Source organism: Coregonus lavaretus (assembly GCF_964263955.1).
Source record: "Coregonus lavaretus genome assembly, chromosome: 33".
NCBI lineage: Eukaryota > Metazoa > Chordata > Actinopteri > Salmoniformes > Salmonidae > Coregonus > Coregonus lavaretus.
Genome location: NC_140020.1, coordinates 32,016,981 through 32,035,052, shown reverse-complemented (window position 1 = coordinate 32,035,052; position 18,072 = coordinate 32,016,981). Strand labels below are relative to the sequence as shown.

Sequence of the window (18,072 nt, the reverse complement as noted above, 5' to 3'; positions counted from 1 at the left end):
GCTTGTGAGAGTAGAGAACTACCAGGAATTGGTTTGTGAAGAGCTTTTCACATGATTGTTTGATTGTTATTTGAATGTCTGCAAGGTTGAGAGGAGAGGTGGTGAAGAGATGAAAGTGAAAATCCTTTCTGTCTTCTTTCTCACACAAGAGAGAGTCGCGATCTTTTCATAATCCATGCATATCTGATAACGCGGTTAAATGGATCGTTTTGTTGAGGTAACAATGTCAAAAGCACACTTTTCTAAAGAGACTTTCGAATGGCACTGCCTGGCAGAAGCAGCTTAATATCGCACATCTCCTGTCTATCAGTTAATGGCACAGCAGCCATGGTTGTAATGTTATTCAGGGATAAGTAGTTTCTGTCCTTCAGGTCCTTTTCTGCTCTCAGATCCCAACTAAATTAGCCTTGGATTATCCGACAGTGAGCTTCCGCCAAATTTAGCGGCCTCAGTAATTGTGCCTTTGGTCTGTGCTGCAGGACTCTGGGAAGAGAGAACATTTTATAAATGTCTAGTATGTCTGTTTGACAGGGTGAGAGAATTCACTGCTTTAGAGGACAGTGGTTATGTTTGTTAGGTATAAATGTCTCCTGAGAGAGAGGGTATATAAGAACAGGTTTGTGTGTCAGACCTGGGATAACTATAGTTTTAACTGTGCTTTGTGGAAAGTAACTATTTTTCCAGGGGAACAAATAGTTACTTTGGAGGTGACTACAACTATTTGAATACAGATCAGATCCCAAAAAATGACAACTTTTTAAAACTATTTGAATACAGATCTCTGAAAGTTACTACTTTTCTGAAACTATTGGATTGGCTGCCTTCAACTAATGGCAGGGCTAGGGCTGTTGCGGTGACCTATTACCGCCACACCGACAGTCATGAGTCATGACTGCAGTCAAATTCCACGTGACCATTGAGTCAAGTTAATCTAATTTTGTGCACTCTGGACATGCATTGAGTACCCAACTTGCTAACGATTGTCAAGTTACTAATGACCTGGTACTCACCACTCTATTGTCCCTCTAACCACTCCGACATCAATGCAAATGCAATCGAAAATCACATCAAACACTTATCATCAAAACATTATCATGCTTTTAAAACTCACCTCACTGTGATTGATTCATTTGAAGAAAGAAGTACAACAACAGGTTGAAACTGAGTGGAAAACATGGTCGTTGTGTATGTTGTTTCAAGTCAAACAGCGCTTTCTAAGGTGATTAATTCAAAACACCCATAAGCATATTAGAGCTTATGCATATCCATAAGCCTATTTTCGAGCCCAAGCCCGAAAAAATCCCTGAATTAAAATAATTATTGTGCCATTAGAGCCTGCAATACATAGCCTAATAGCATATTACGCACGGCAGAAAAACATTTAAAAAATATATAGATTCAAGATGTCTTGGTCTAGCCTATACTCCAAAATTAAACAAATTCTAGTAATCGCCTTTGAGTGTCGACTGTATTATTATGCATACTGGATGGACTGGTTACCTTATGCTACTCTTCAAACGTTTTATCCATGAGTCTGGGAGAGAATGTATAGGCCTAGGCGATGCTCTTGGTTCATTGATTGTGCACGGCAGCTTTGAGTTAGCCTACAATTATAGTGAATTTGTATTCGATTTTGAATAGCCTAGTAATAGGGCATTTTTTATATTTTCATAATGATTAGGCTAATACATTACCTTTAGCTATAGAACATCTCACCACTGTGCATTTCCATCTCTTCCTCTCTCTCTTCTCCTTCATTCCTTTCTCGAGCACGCAGATAGAGGGACTGTCGACAGTTTAATGAAATATGTTTCCTTGTGAAAACATGTTGCTATTGATGTTCCTGAACATATTTCACTTTGTTTCCCAAATTAAGCACTGGGTAGCTGCAGCAACAGGGTTGGAGAGCCCATGGCATACAGAGTTGGGGCGGAATATCACCTGTTGCCCAGCGAGAGGCTGCATGCTCCTCAAACAGTGGTTGATGCATGGAGTGAAATAAGCCCAGACATTTCTATATGCAATCATGTGTGAAAGCAGAGTTTTGATGGTTGCTACTATATATTTCTCAGCTGTTGAGCACATGCTCCGCTATAAAACGGGAGTAGCCTACTTGGCATGATTGAAAAACGAACTGCGGGAAAGCGTCTTCTTGATCATGGGCCATTCTAAATCAAAATATATTTTACATATTAGTAAAGACAAGATTAAATTGAGAATAGTCTGATGGGTGAAAATATGATCACTTCATGAGAGAACAGCGTGTGCAGCCTGAGGCAAGGAACAGAGTGCAAGCTTTTATTGAAACATTTTCCCAATCATCAATATCCTATAGTTGCATCATGCAGCCCATACAGTGAGGGGAAAAAAGTATTTGATCCCCTGCTGATTTTGTACGTTTGCCCACTGACAAAGACATGATCAGTCTATAATTTTAATGGTAGGGTAATTTGAACAGTGAGACAGAATAACAACAAAAAAATCCAGAAAAACGCATGTCAAAAATGTTATCAATTGATTTGCATTTTAATGAGGGAAATAAGTATTTGACCCCTTTGCAAAACATGACTTAGTAATTGGTGGCAAAACCCTTGTTGGCAATCACAGAGGTCAGACGTTTCTTGTAGATGGCCACCAGGTTTGCACACATCTCAGGAGGGATTTTGTTCCACTCCTCTTTGCAGATCTTCTCCAAGTCATGAAGGTTTCGAGGCTGACGTTTGGCAACTCGAACCTTCAGCTCCCTCCACAGATTTTCTATGGGATTAAGGTCTGGAGACTGGCTAGGCCACTCCAGGACCTTAATGTGCTTCTTCTTGAGCCACTCCTTTGTTGCCTTGGCCGTGTGTTTTGGGTCATTGTCATGCTGGAATACCCATCCACGACCCATTTTCAATGCCCTGGCTGAGGGAAGGAGGTTCTCACCCAAGATTTGACGGTACATAGCCCCGTCCATCGTCCCTTTGATGCGGTGAAGTTGTCCTGTCCCCTTAGCAGAAAAACACACCCAAAGCATAATGTTTCCACCTCCATGTTTGACGGTGGGGATGGTGTTCTTGGGGTCATAGGCAGCATTCCTCCTCCTCCAAACACGGCAAGTTGAGTTGATGCCAAAGAGCTCGATTTTGGTCTCATCTGACCAACACTTTCACGCAGTTCTCCTCTGAATCATTCAGATGTTCATTGGCAAACTTCAGACGGCCCTGTATATGTGCTTTCTTGAGCAGGGGGACCTTGCGGGCGCTGCAGGATTTCAGTCCTTCACGGCGTAGTGCGTTACCAATTGTTTTCTTGGTGACTATGGTCCCAGCTGCCTTGAGATCATTGACAAGATCCTCCCGTGTAGTTCTGGGCTGATTCCTCACCGTTCTCATGATCATTGCAACTCCACGAGGTGAGATCTTGCATGGAACCCCAGGCCGAGGGAAATTTACAGTTCTTTTGTGTTTCTTCCATTTACGAATAATCGCACCAACTGTTGTCACCTTCTCACCAAGCTGCTTGGCGATGGTCTTGTAGCCCATTCCAGCCTTGTGTAGGTCTACAATATTGTCCCTGACATCCTTGGAGAGCTCTTTGGTCTTGGCCATGGTGGAGAGTTTGGATTCTGATTGATTGATTGCTTCTGTGGACAGGTGTCTTTTATACAGGTAACAAGCTGAGATTAGGAGCACTCCCTTTAAGAGTGTGCTCATAATCTCAGCTCGTTACCTGTATAAAAGACACCTGGGAGCCAGAAATCTTTCTGATTGAGAGGGGGTCAAATACTTATTTCCCTCATTAAAATGTGTTTTTCTGGATTTTTGTTGTTATTCTGTCTCTCACTGTTCAAATAAACCTACCATTAAAATTATAGACTGATAATTTCTTTGTCAGTGGGCAAACGTACAAAATCAGCAGGGGATCAAATACTTTTTTCCCTCACTGTATATGTTTTGATTTCTTAGACATTCTAAGATTTGTATCATTCACAACTAAAGTTGCCAAATAACTCTAAATTTAGCAAAAGGACCTGTTTCAAATGATCACTTTTACGCTCAACATAGCCACTTCATATGTGCACTTGCTCTGGAATGTGAAAAATATCCTTTCTATTTTATTCAGCTAAGTTAAATGATATTCTTCTTACTATAAAATTATATAAAAGAATGGCACAGGATTTATAAGCATATCTTGTCAGCTAAATTAACTAGCCTACAGCCTATGGCCTGGAGCGTAGCCAGATAACATACAGTAGGCCAACTCATATTCTGTTGTTCTGAAATACATTTTCTTCATATCATAATGTTTCTTTAGACCTGCCAAAAATAAATAATAATGTAATTATTGTGATGGTATATATTAAATGGATTTATTAGATTTTTTAATGTAGATGTTCCAAAGGCGTGCATCAGCGGCTTGTATGTGTGGAGGCCTGGAGATGCTAAACCTGTTTATGTTAATTAATGGTCAATTACCGTGAGACTGGCATCATATTTGCATGACAATAACCGGCTGACAAAATGTCATGATCACCACTGCCATAGGCAGGGCTGTATCTGGAACTGCATGTTGAAGATAGACATAGAATGAACAGGGGTCACACAATCTACTATACTATTCCAATCTATCTGACAGTCATATTGGATCTACACAGCACATTTCTATCTGAACATTTAGTAAATATCCATTCTCCTGAATATCCATTGCCCCAGGTGTACATCAAGTCAAACCAATTAACCAATGATATCTTGTACAGATAAGTATAAATAAGTTGTGACACTCCACTACTGTATGACTCTTTCAACATGCCACTGAAAAGGTTGAAAGCTGCAATTAATGTTATGATTCCTAAAAATACTGCAGAGTAATTCAAAGCCATTTGCAAACATTTCAAACAGCAAGTTGGATGCTTAGCAAAAACCATTTCAAACCTATTTGTCCATCTGAGGGTGTGTTCTTGTTTCAAACACACAGAATACAAACTAACATTATTTTACACCTGCCTTGACTGTTGTTGATTCAAGAAGACAGTTTTGTAATATTTAGTTTCCTTTGGACACTTAATAGTCATATTGTGTTACTGTTAGCATTCTCAGAAACACTTAACATTAAACAGTTTATGTGCCTGTGTAACAATAATCACAAAGTTACTACACATGTATAATAACTTGATGTCAAGTGTTACTGTATTACCTTATGTCTCACTCATTATGAAAATATGCTAATGATCATATATTTAGACTAATTCAATTAAATCTTGTAGTTTTTGGTTCATCAAATATTTGGCAACCATCAAATACATATTTATTTGTTTTCAACTAACTTAATAATATATTCAAATACCTTCAAATATTATTTGGTTTTCTGAGAGATACAGAGCATTCGGAATGTATTCAGACACCTTGACTTTTTCCACATTTTGTTATGTTACAACCTTATTCTGAAAATTGATTAAATAAAAATAAATCCTCAGCTATCTACACAAAATACCCCATAAAGACAAAGCGAAAACAGGGTTTTAGAAATATTTGCAAATGTATTTGCTATGAGACTTGAAATTGAGCTCAGGTGCATCCTGTTTCCATTGATCATCCTTGAGATGTTTCTAAAACTTGATTGGAGTCCACCTGTGATAAATTCAATTGATTTGACATGATTTGGAAAGGCACACACCTGTCTAAATAAGGTCCCACAGTTGACAGTGCATGTCAGAGCAAAAACCAAGCCATGAGGTCAAAGGAATTGTCCATAGAGCACCAAGACAGGATTGTGTCGAGGCACAGATCTGGGGAAGGGTACCAAAACATTTCTGCAGCACTGAAGGTCCCCAAGAACACAGTGGCCTCCAGCATTCTTAAATGGAAGAAGTTTGGAACCACCAAGACTCTTCCAAGAGCTGGCCGCCCGGCCAAACTGAGCAATCGGGGGAGAAGGGCCTTGGACAGGGAGGTAACCAAGAGCCCGATGGTCACTCTGACAGAGCTCTAGAGTTCCTCTGTGGAGATGGGAGAACCTTCCAGAAGGACAACCATCTCTGTAGCGCTCCACCAATCAGGCCTTTATGGTAGAGTGGCCAGACGGAAGCCACTCCTCAGTAAAAGGCACATGACAGCCCGCTTGGAGTTTGCCAAAAGGCAACTAAAGACTCTCAGACCACGAGAAACAAGATTCTCTGGTCTGATGAAACCAAGATTGAACTCTTTGGCCTGAATGCCAAGCGTCACGTCTGGAGGAATCTTGGCACCATCCCTACGGTGAAGCATGGTGGTGGCAATATCATGTTGTGGGGATGTTTTTCAGCGGCAGGGACTGGGAGACTAGTCAGGATCGAGGGAAAGATTAACGGAGCAAAGTACAGAGAGATCCTTGATGAAAACCTGCTCCAGAGCGCTCAGGACCTCAGACTGGGGCGAAGGTTCACCTTCCAACAGGACAACGACCCTAAGCACACAGCCAAGACAATGCAGGAGTGGCTTCGGGGCAAGTCTCTGAATGTTGTAGAGTGGCCCAGCCAGAGCCCAGACTTGAACCTGATCTAACATCTCTGGAGAGACCTGAAAATAGCTGTGCAGCGATGCTCCCCATCCAACCTGACAGAGCTTGAGAGGATCTGCAGAGATGAATGGGAGAAACTCCCCAAATACAGGTCTGCCAAGCTTGTAGCGTCATACCCAAGAAGACTCAAGGCTGAAATTGCTGCCAAAGGTACTTCAACAAAGTACTGAGTAAAGGGTCTGAATACTTATGTAAATGTAATATTTGAAAACATTTCTAAAAACCTGTTTTTGCTTTGTCATTATGGGGTATTGTGTGTAGATTGATGAGGGGAAAAACTGTTTAATCAATTTTAGAATAAGGCTGTAACGTAACAAAATATGGAAAAAGTAAAAGGGTCTGAATACTTTCCGAATGCACTGTATTCAAAATACTTTCAATATCATTTGTTTTTCTGAGACCTGTATTTGAATATCAAAGAAAATAGTTGCCTTTTAGTTGAAACTCTATATAAACTATATTCGACTACATTGAGTATTTGAAAAGTTGGTATTTTCAAATAAACTACAAAATACTACTATTTTCTGCCCAAGTCTGTTGTGTGTAACAGATGGATACTATCTGCATTAGCAGAGTATCTGAAGTGAACTAGCCTAATGTAGTCTAAAATGCGGAAAATCTCAACATCGTGTGTGGTCAAATACACTATGCTTAATTGGGGTACTATTATATCAGTTTATTTAACACTGTGAGCTCAGCACTTAAGCATTGAGACATACTTTAATGTGTTTAGGTGCTCCTCACTCAAAGATGTCTAAAGTGGTCATACTGTAATGTACTCCAGGAAAATGCAGCGATTACATCACTGCGGCCTGAGCTAATGTTTAGACATGACGCAATCCCTGATATAAAGCACTTTGTAATAACCATCAGAGGGCTTGAGTAATAACATACAGAGGCCTAATGTTATGAAGATACAATATCTATGATGTGCTAAGAGAAGAATCAAACCCAATGTGCAGTTCACAATTTATTTACTGAATAAATTTGGACAAAACACCTAAATCTGTTACATTTTACAATCAGAACATCTGAGGCAGAATTCCCACCATGCATCACTCCCCTCCAAAACAAAAAGACTCCTTGAACATTAGCACCAAACCAGCACTAACGCAAATATGGGCAGCTCATTCTATTAAACAAAATAAAAGCAATAGTCAGTTTTAAAAGCAACTCAAAATAGAACATTTCTGATAAAATGTTTTTACTTTAATAAAAAAACAAGCTTGTTTTGTTTCACCCTGCTAGGCAGGTGATAGCATTCATAGGGCACATGCCGAGGACTAGTTAATAAAAACACAAATTCAAGTAACATTGAGATACGACAAAACATGTCCACTGGTACCCATTCAGAACAGGACAGTTTCACAGGACCTACACAGGCAGAAGAAAATCAACATGGGCTACTACAGAACATGTTACTGTAATAGTATCTTTTAATAATTGGTGTCAAGTTCAAAATAAAATATATTAAGGGTGACTGAAGTTGGCATGGGTGGTGCGGGCACAGAAATACTGGCATAAAAGTTTAATCGTTTTTTCTAAAAACTTTGGACAGCCTTTTTCCCATCGCAACTGTCCTGTGTCCAAAATATTGCCTACAATACATACATGAAAAAGGAATCTCTGAAAAAGAAAAACCCTGCAATGTTTTTTTTTAAATATATATATATTTATATTTATATAGTTGTTGTTACAATTTAAATAAAACGTAACGTTTTCCGTTCCTACAAATGAAAAGCTAAACTTAAATAGAGAAAGTGAGTCTAGAGAGGTGATAACGATTGTTCACTGAACCTAAACAAATCAAGCGCATTATGCCACGTGGTGAAAGCTTAACGAGAGAGAGAGAGAGGTTACAAATTAAGGTTAAGGAGAAGATATCAAAGCAGCAGTAACAATTTAATGGAATAGCTTAATACAACAAGGTGATATCAAGGCCCCGTGTAGCTCAGTTGGTAGAGCGTGGCGTTTGCAACGCCAGGGTTGTGGGTTCGATTCCCACGGGGGGCCAGTATGAAAATGTATGCACTCACTAACTGTAAGTCGCTCTGGATAAGAGCGTCTGCTAAATGACTAAAATGTAAATGTAATATCAGACTTAAAACCTAGCCTTATAAATGAATGGTGGTGGAACATTGTTTTTTAAAAGAAATGCACACAATAAGTGGGGGAGGAATAAGGCTATACAGAAAAAGATGATGAAGCACACAGGTTTCTGAAGACGGGTACGTGCAATAATTGAGTGAGTATCCGTCTTCTATGTCAGTAAGAGCTTTATAACCTAGGGTCAAAGGTCATGTTAGGTAATGAGAGACAAACACTGAGTGAGAAAATAAAAATGAGGTCATCTGTCCTGATGATTGTTAGAACAGATTAGGTAGAAGTTGTCCCTAATCACTGGTCCAGGGTCAGATATTGTTTTAATCCTCCTAATAATGGTTCAGTTTAGGATTGAGGGTTGGGTTATCTGATCCTAGATCTGTGGTTAGCAGGCAATTTATACCTGGTCATGTGAAAACTCATAGAGGAGTGTAGTAGCAGTTTGACTGACTGACATGTGTCTTGTTCTCCTTGGCTGTGGTCTTGTGTCCCTTCGTGCTTTCTGTAGCGTCACAACATGTCGTATGTATCTACTTTTAAATGCACCCCCCCCAAAAAAATAATTATGTTTGCTACATTGTTTGCGACTTGCATGTCTAGTGGCAGCAAACTCCTCTTAACAGAAGTCCTGCCCCTGTGATGTTTGTACGCCATTCACCACTTGGCTCCGCCTCGAGGTTGGTTTTCCATGGAATGGAAAGGAAAAAAAGATGGAAACACCTTTTCTGTGAGTGACAATGTTTCACCTGCTAAACAACTAATCTACCGTTAGGCTCTTTCCGAGCGTGTCACATTTGTTCCGCGTTGTGGCGTAGTCCTCCCTTTGTGCTTCATGTCTGCTCAGCTGAAGAACTGATCCAGCTCCTCCTCCATGTTCACCTCGGGCACAGTCTGCTCCTGCTCCCTCTCCCCTCTCCCCTGGACCACAGCACCACCTGCTGCCCCGGAGGATAAGAACCAGGGGTGCTCCAGGATCTCCCGGGACGTAAGGCGCTCTGCGGGCTCCCGGCGGAGGATACTCCGGATCAGACACTTGGCCTTGGGCGTCAGGGTCTCTGGGATGCTGAAGTGGCCCCGGCGGATCTTACTGAACAGGGAGCCGGGTTCTACATCGTGGAAGGGGTAGCGGCCCACCAGGATGGTGTAGAGCATGACGCCCAGGGACCAGACGTCGGCCGCCTTGCCCGAGTAGCTGCCGCTGGCGTTGAGGATCTCGGGGCTGACGTAGGCAGGGCAGCCATGTTTGTCTGACAGAGAGTCGTCATGGCCCTCCAGGATGTAAGTGTCTTCTAGGCTCTCCAGCTTCACAAGGCTCCTGGAGGGAGACAAGAACAGACAACAAACAAATATTAATACCCAGAGTCCTCTTTCCACAGGAGGATGAATACAAAATCCATTCTGATAAGAATCATATCTGACCTTTATATAACCGATGGACAATGACGCATTTTCTAATTTAAATGTAATTGGGCCATAAAATCAAAAGTACATTGTGAGTATAGAAACGCTTCTGCCGCACAGTTCTTGATCACTGTAGGCAGTTGCCCTCTTCTAGTGGGAGCACAATGTAATTCACTGTGATGGACATCATCCGCATGTTTTCGATCAATAGCTTTGGACATTAAATTACGTAGAGCACATAATGCCAGGGGCTTACATCTGACATTTCCATTCACAGAGATAAGAGCAGCGCACCCACCCAGCATGCATCAGCCTATTTATAGCCTAGCTGATTCAATAGACCACTCCAGCCCAACAAAGAACCACCATTATGGACGACTTCAGTTCAGGGGCCTTGAGTCAGCATGCGGTAAGAAGAGTTTCAAAACGGAAATCAAGCCTCAAAAGGGTTATCATCATCAGTGTATTTTTTTTAAAAGAGACCCATTAAGCCTTGTCTCTTTTCAAAGCAGACTTTCACAGCCATGTTTCTCTGAGAGCTGCTGATCATAATGATGGGTTGTTCAGAGGCACCATGACTGATGAGGGCTCTGGAGTGGCTCACGGTATACAGACCCTATACACAGATGAGAAAGGGACACTTGTGAGGCTCCACCTAAAGTGTCTCCATCTGTTTATGTGGGAGGGGCTCTTAGTGACACACACATATTCTGGGAGAACTGAACACTTCATCCATTGTAGCCCTTTCCTGCAGTTAAATGACCTATTATTAATATTTTTCATAATTTCATAATAAACATATATTTTTTTAACGCAGAAAATCCAGTGTTTCTATGTCAAACAGGTATTTCTTTATTTTGTCTTCTGTGATGTATATAAAGTGTAATATTGGGATGCAAACTCAAAATTGAATACATTTCAACTCTATATCTGACATGGTACAGGTGTCTCCTTTTTTTAAAGCCCATATTTTATTTTTATTTTATTTAACCTTTATTTAACTAGGAAAGTCAGTTAAGAACAAATTCTTATTTACAATGACGGCCTACACCGGCCAAACCCGGACGACGCTGGGCCAATTGTGCGCCGCCCTATGGGACTCCCAATCACGGCCGGTTGTGATACAGCCTGGAATCGAACCAGGGGGTCTGTAGTGACGCCTCAAGCACTGAGATGTGTGTGAGATGTATACTTTTGTTTCAAAGTAGATTTGTTTAAGACGACCAAGAAACACTCTGTGTGACACTGATTTAGCCCACTGCAGTAAAAGGTTAATTAAGGAGGAGAAGAGCAGAGCTGCAGCCAGCAGTGGCTAATGCATATTCAGAAAATGTCTTCCTATTGTCTGTGACACGCGCACCCACTCATGTGCACAAGTGCGCAAACACACACCTCCACTGATTTGTGCTTAGGCTTGACTTTATGTTAATTGTGGGATTTTGTACCGTCCGCTTCACTTGTTCAGATTTATTGTGTTCTAGGAGCTTGATTTCAGGTAGTTGAGAGTATGCAATCAATGCATTACCTCAATAGGTCCGATAAAAACCTTTATAAGCAGCCCATTTAGAAATGTCACTAACAGAGCTACCTACAACATACATACCAGCAAACACTCTATGTAGCCAATAGAATAGAGAGGTTGACATATTTCTTACTACTGCTGACATAGCATCTCATGTTAAGTATGACCCCATAAAGACGTTAAAAATACATTAAAACACGTTGCTGGGTTAAAAGGTCACTGTCTGGTACATTAAGGACAATGCTTGTAGGTTGGGTTCTAGACCTATAACCTTTCCTGGGGGACAGTGAGATGTCAATTCAACCATGATGACATAAGCAGGTTTCCCACACACTGCAAATACTGTAACTGCTGTGGCCATATCAACTTACTGGGTCACCTATCTCTCTCTCTCCCTATCTCCCTTCTCTGGCCTGCCACTAAAGCTCTGGGACTTGGCTTTTGGCCAGGGTGACTCTGAATAGTCTGAAGTGGCTTCCTCTCCAGTCTCCTCATCTCCTTTCCTTCATCTGCACTGATTTGAAAGAGCTGGATAGGCGAAAGCAGATTCCCAGTAGCCTGCTACTGTACTGCTGCGATTAAAAAAAAAAAATGTTTTCATCTCGTGCTAGCTTGTTTTTTCCGATCAGTCCAGATGTAGGAGAGGATACAAGGATAGGAGCAGAGGAAGGAAGACACTTAGAATTAGATGCACCCCCAGTCCCCACCCCACAGTGTCTCTCTTCACCCCCCTTGAACCAAGCTCTGCCCCCATCAATCATTCAGCTGTCACATCCCAACCTGGTTGGCCCTGTCATGGCAGCCAAGGTCGTTAAGAGTGCTATTAAATGAGCGTGGCAGTCGGCTCAGCTTCCCTTTTCAATGAGCAGAGCCAGAGGGTGACGCAGCCATACATTCACATAGATAAAGGGCATCTACTCCACTGCCAGGTTGGAGCAGAATGAGGTCCTGAACAGATCTAGGATCAGCTTACCCTTCGCCCAATGTAACCTTAACCATTGGAGGAGAAAACACAAAGCTGACTTGAGCTCAGTGTGTGTCTGGGCAGGGGCATTCAGATAGAGGGCATCCAGTCAGTGCCAGGAACAGCACATGCTTGCTTTGACAGTCAGTTAAAAAAGCAGCATTAGAATATGTTTTTTATCACTGTTCTCCTGGATCACTATAATGATAAATATGGACAGCCCACCACCAGGGGTCAGTATATACTACAGCCTGCACTAGCTGATGTCGGTGTAGAACCGATTCATTACTCTGTGCCACAGCCTTACATGGTAAATCCCAACGTAATTGAACATCTGTCAGACAAAGCAACTCCTGGCATCTCTGCTACACTGTCCACCAGTTTAACAGCAGTTCAGCTAGCTGGTCTGGGGTCTAGACTGTATCCAGGAGTCACCCTGCTTGTCCCCAAGCCACATACATGTGTGTGTACTCCTAGTTATATTGCATATCTCCAATATGGCGACCTCTGATCTAAATAGAAACTGCTCAACTTCATTATTATGTTACGACAACATTGTTACTGTAGTAATTACAGTGTTAATAAAAGGTGGAACTTCATGTAAAGAGCAGGGTTATTTACATTCATATCAATTTACAATGAGCATAAGGTGAGAGACTCGTTCATCCCCCCTCCCCCTCACATCCTCACCCCGTCCCCTTTCTCACCTGTCCTCGTTCCTAAAGACAAACTTCCTCAGCTTGAGGTCCCGGAGGACCACGCCGTTATCATGGCAATGCGCCACGGCCGAGGCTATCTGACGGAAGAGCCTGGCGGCCTCGTCCTCGCGCAGCTTCTTGCAGGTGCGGACGAAGGAGTGCATGTCTCCGTGGCTCCTCTCGAAGAAGACATAGGCCCGCTGCTCCCCGAGCAGGATCTCCACCACTTGGTTGATGTGCTCATGTCTGCCCAGGGCGAAGTAGGCCGCCAGGGACTCCTGGTAACGGCCTATCTCAAACACCTGGAGAGGGGGAGGGAGCAGGGAGAGGGGGTGGGTGGGGAGAAAGGAGGGGGAAGGAGTTTAGTATCCAATGGAGTTGATAGTCATTGTTCAGCACATTGTGTAGACTAGAGCAGATGTGATTGCCTATCATCGTGTAGAATAGAGAACCGGGCAAGCTCTATATTTCTCCAAGTTCTGAATGTTTCACCTTACTGAATATGCCTCCACCCCCAGTGCTCCAGAACCTTCAGACCAAGGTTTATTCCATGGGGTGCAACATTTAGAATGCTGCTGTAGATAGAAAGGTAATAGACCTGCAGGGTGACCATTCCATATTCTGCATGCATACATTTCTATCTGAATGTGAACATTCTGTAACATTGTCGCTGTCACCCTCCTGCATATGCTACAGGCTGCCCCGGTTTTCCATAGTAACCCCTCTCCCTCAGTTCTCCACCTTGACTTTCAGCAAGTGAAGCCCAGGTGAACGAGCCTCTCGACTACAAGTCGATAAAAACAGTAGGCTCTGGCTCACCCCGCAGTGAGTGTGTACTTCTCAAGGTCTACAGTTGTAGCTGGGGTCTACTAATACACCTAGGCAGTAAACTGTCAATTCTGACATTACAAATTGATCTTTGATGTTGCTTGGCAACATTCAGTAGAAATGGAGGTCAGATGTATAAATATAGCTCGCTGGCAGTGGCAGTTACAGTGCCAAAGGCCGTTCTCTTACCACTGGAACACAGTTTAGGGCCTTAGCCTATTCTAGGACTGTGCTCCTATGGGGCCTGTGTGCTTTTAGCCTAACATTTGTTCTATTAATCAGGCCAATTTTATGACCCTGTTTAGGGTTAATCATTTGAATGTACCCAAGGGTACATGTATCCAATGCGCCAATAATCATAATATAGAGTTAAGTCAATACTGTACTGTCCAGTGGTGGACACAAAGGCCAAAAGGTTGCCCTATGAACAAATTGAAGTCCTATCCAATAAGTCAACCACATATCGGATCTTTTAGGCCCTCTGGTGATGTGTGTGCTATGAGAAAAACAACAACATGCAAAGTTGGAGATTTAACTACAATGAAATGTATTATATTCATATTGCACTAGAAAAACTGAAACATGATTATTTTATACATCCATTTACCTTGTGGGATATGGTGGGTCATTTTGGTAGTAATGAAAACCTGAGCACATGTGCTATGCACCAACCTGGTCTCAGAGCGTTTTGTATTATTCTGTACGTAAATAGTTCAACTCAATTTAGTATGATACTGTATGCTACGTTTCGTATGGTATGCATTCATTTGTGGATCTCCATCACCCGTTTCGTATGATATGTTATGAATTACAATTCGTACTATATGTTATGAATTTGCTAAACTTATGATATGTTACAAATTCTAGCTAGGTGGCTAACATTAGGGTTAGCTAACAGGGTTAATGTTAGAGTTAGCTACATACTAATTAGTTGCAAAGTATCTAAAAAGTAGTAAGTAGTTGCAAAGTTGCTAATTAGCTAAAATGCTAAAGTTGTCACTGATGAGATACAAACTCGCAACCTTTGGGTTGCTAGACGTTCGCGTTATACGCCCGACCAACCACCCTACTTTAGTTTTGCCTTAAGTAACCATCTGTCTTATGTAATCATACCAAACTTAACATATCATCCTATATTCAGTGTCCCGGATTTACGTTTACTATATTACGTCTAGTATATGAGACCAGGCTGCATGAGCAGGAGAATGAGGAAAACCTCATATTCATTTTTAAACAATGAGGAACAAAGGACTGGGTAGTGCTACACGGGCTATTAGTTTGGGAGAGCGGTTATTCACTCCTTTGTCGACGTTACATCATGCAACCAGACCCACATAGCTCTCGAGACACGCGCGAGCTGAGCAGCCTGCTTGTCTGCCTGCTATGCACTTCATTCACTTTTCCATTACTCGTTCGGTCGTCTCTATTTCCAATTCATGCATAAAATATCAGGAGACAAATTTCGCGCCAACACCGGGTATTTATCTATACAGTGCATTGTTTAGTTGTGCATGCCCTATTGGACAGTCCGTGGGTAATTTGCATTTTAAAAGGCAACCAGATAGGCCTGCCCTACAGCTATAAACATGTAACTACTGTATATGTAACTAATGTCTATCTAAAATAGATGGCTTTATTGTGAGCAAATTCAGGTTTATTATAGTGCTATAATTATATTCTACAGTCAACTTGCAACTTGACCCTGGTGGATTGACCAAATATGGTGCTTTATGGTTAGGCTAGTGTGATCTCCTCGAGATGATTGGAATTTGCATGACGTTCGCTACAATGTAGGCCCATATCTGCTACATTCTCTCTATTGCTAATGCAACCGTCAATCAACCCAAGGGCCCATAAAACTCTTATAGCTCGAGGACCCACCTTACATACGAGCTCTTCCCCGGTGTGCAGGTGGGCGGCCCTGAAAACGTGGTCCCCCTCCAAGGGCTCGAGGAGCAGGTAGTTCCCGATGCAGGAGATACAGTGGGAGGAATCTGGTGTTTCAGGGGGGCTAGGGGATCCTAGGTTGGGGCTGAAACTCTGGCTGGATTCTGTAGTCCTCAGGCAAGATAACTCCTCAAAATCGGTCGCTTTGTGCCGTGATCTCCCATAACGCGAGATGTTGATGGGATTTGATCTCTGTATGTTCATCAGGATTCCCTGAAATACTTCCAAACTATCGGGGTCTTCTTCTCTTCGAAGGCAGGGATGTGTAGCAGCACTTCTTTGGGTTGTAAACGTTAGTCGATAGATTGGTTTTTGTGGCCCAATACTTTGTAGCTGCCGTTTAAAAAATATAAATCTAGATGATGTTTTGCGCTATCCTTGCAAGTGCACCTATTACACTGTAATACGTAGGCTAGGCTATGTCAACCTTTATCTGTACAGCTGGAGGGCTCATATGCAATACATGCAAAGAAAGATGCAATTCTAAGATAATGTTTGCAATATGTGGTCTTTATCTACCCAGCTGTAGGACTAAAACAATATCATTGTTCACTGCACCATAACGCACGGCAGCCCTTTGCAGAAGAGATAGTGCTGCATTTGAGCATAAACGCTTTTCCAGAGTGCTAGAGACAGCAATGCCGATTTGCTATAAAAGAAACACTCAAAACCTACCGAATGTCATCTTTGTAATGACGACTGGACTGCTAGATTAAAGATTTAGCATAAAGCTAGCCCGCAGATTAATTTAATTACATTACACGTTTTAGAAAATAGAAACAATGTATCCGTCTAATAGCTTGCAGACTGAGACCATACAAAGTAACCGCGGTTAAAATCGCACCGACGTTGCAAGCTACGGTAGGCTATATTTAAATCAACATTAATTATTGATAGCAAAAGCAATGCTATTGCTTCATAGCTACCAGGTCAGTGTCAGATGGGCCTTGTTCGCTCCACAAATGCAGCGAGCTTCGGGATTTGCCATCGACCAAATATGGAGAGAAAACCATCCAGAATTCGTAGCCCTTTGTTGTGTTCGGAAGTGGATGTCCTTTGCGACTAATTTTAAAAACCGAAGTAACTGTCGTCGACTGTTTCAGCTGCTGGAATTAAGGGATGGCCGACTTTCCCAGGCCTTTCCCTTGATTCAGCAAGACATTCTTTCCGGCGGTGGTGTGTACTTACGTGGCTGGGAAAAATCTAGTCCATTCAATGCGAGATCAGCCGCGCAACACACCGTGCCTCAGTGCAGGAGCCGACTGCCTGGCGGATAGGCTTCCACACACACTCTTTCGCTCACACACAGACACACAGACTTGCCTCCGACCCGCCTCCCTTACGTCACATACACACACATACAGAGAGGAAACCCATTGGTTTTCCTGCCGATCTTTGACACAATTAACGTCTACAGTAATATGCAGCAGTCATGTGAGCTGCATGTACACCCTACGAATCTAAATGTAGCCTACCCACGGCTGGTATTAGAGGGGAATGGGGGGAATGGGGGTGTGGTAAGGCAGGCTACTGTAGCCTACCACCAGCCTAGAAATGCCATCCATAGAAATACACAATATATACAAAAGTATGTGGACACCAATTCAAATGAGTGGATTTGGCTATTTCAGCCACACCCGTTGCTGATAGGTGTATAAAATCGAGCACACCGCCATGCAATCTCCATAGACAAACATTGGCAGTAAAATGCCCTTACTGAAGAGCTCAGTGACTTTCAACGTTGCACTGTCATAGGATGCCACCTTTCCAACAAGTCAGTTTGTCAAATTTCTGCCCTGCTAGAGCTGCCCCGGTCAACTGTAAGTGATGTTATTGTGAAGTGGAAACGGCTAGGAGCAACAATGGCTCAGCCACGAAGTGGTAGACCACACAAGAACGGGACCGCCGAGTGCTGAAGCGCGTAGCGCATAAAAATCGTCTGTCCTCGGTGACAACACTCACTACCAAGTTCCAAACTGCCGCTGGAAGCAACGTCAACCCAATAACTGTTCGTCGGGAGCTTCATGAAATGGGTTTCCATGGCCTATGTCGTAGTAAATATATTATGTTAT

General features: G+C 42.4%; 1 protein-coding gene across 1 annotated transcript; it reads right to left on the bottom strand.

Moving 5' to 3' along the window:
- Positions 1 to 7,494: 7,494 nt before the first annotated feature.
- On the bottom strand, positions 7,495 to 17,246 carry LOC311108209 (tribbles homolog 2-like). Its single transcript, XM_084150830.1, has 3 exons — positions 15,935 to 17,246; positions 13,235 to 13,527; positions 7,495 to 9,955 (listed from the first exon to the last, which is right to left on the bottom strand). The coding sequence occupies exons 1-3, from the start codon at positions 16,202 to 16,204 to the stop codon at positions 9,481 to 9,483; spliced, it is 1,038 nt and encodes a 345-aa protein (XP_084006956.1). The 5' UTR covers positions 16,205 to 17,246; the 3' UTR covers positions 7,495 to 9,480.
- Between the last annotated feature and the right edge of the window lie 826 nt (positions 17,247 to 18,072).

Coding starts and splice junctions, on each gene's coding strand:
- LOC311108209 (XM_084150830.1), bottom strand. CDS start 16,204: ATGAACATACAGAGATCAAATCCCATCAACATCTCGCGTTATGGGAGA. Junction 13,528..15,934: donor GGGAAGAGCTCGTATGTAAG/GTGGGTCCTCGA, acceptor CCCCCTCTCCAG/GTGTTTGAGATAGGCCGTTA. Junction 9,956..13,234: donor GTCTTTAGGAACGAGGACAG/GTGAGAAAGGGG, acceptor GTCTCCCTCCAG/GAGCCTTGTGAAGCTGGAGA.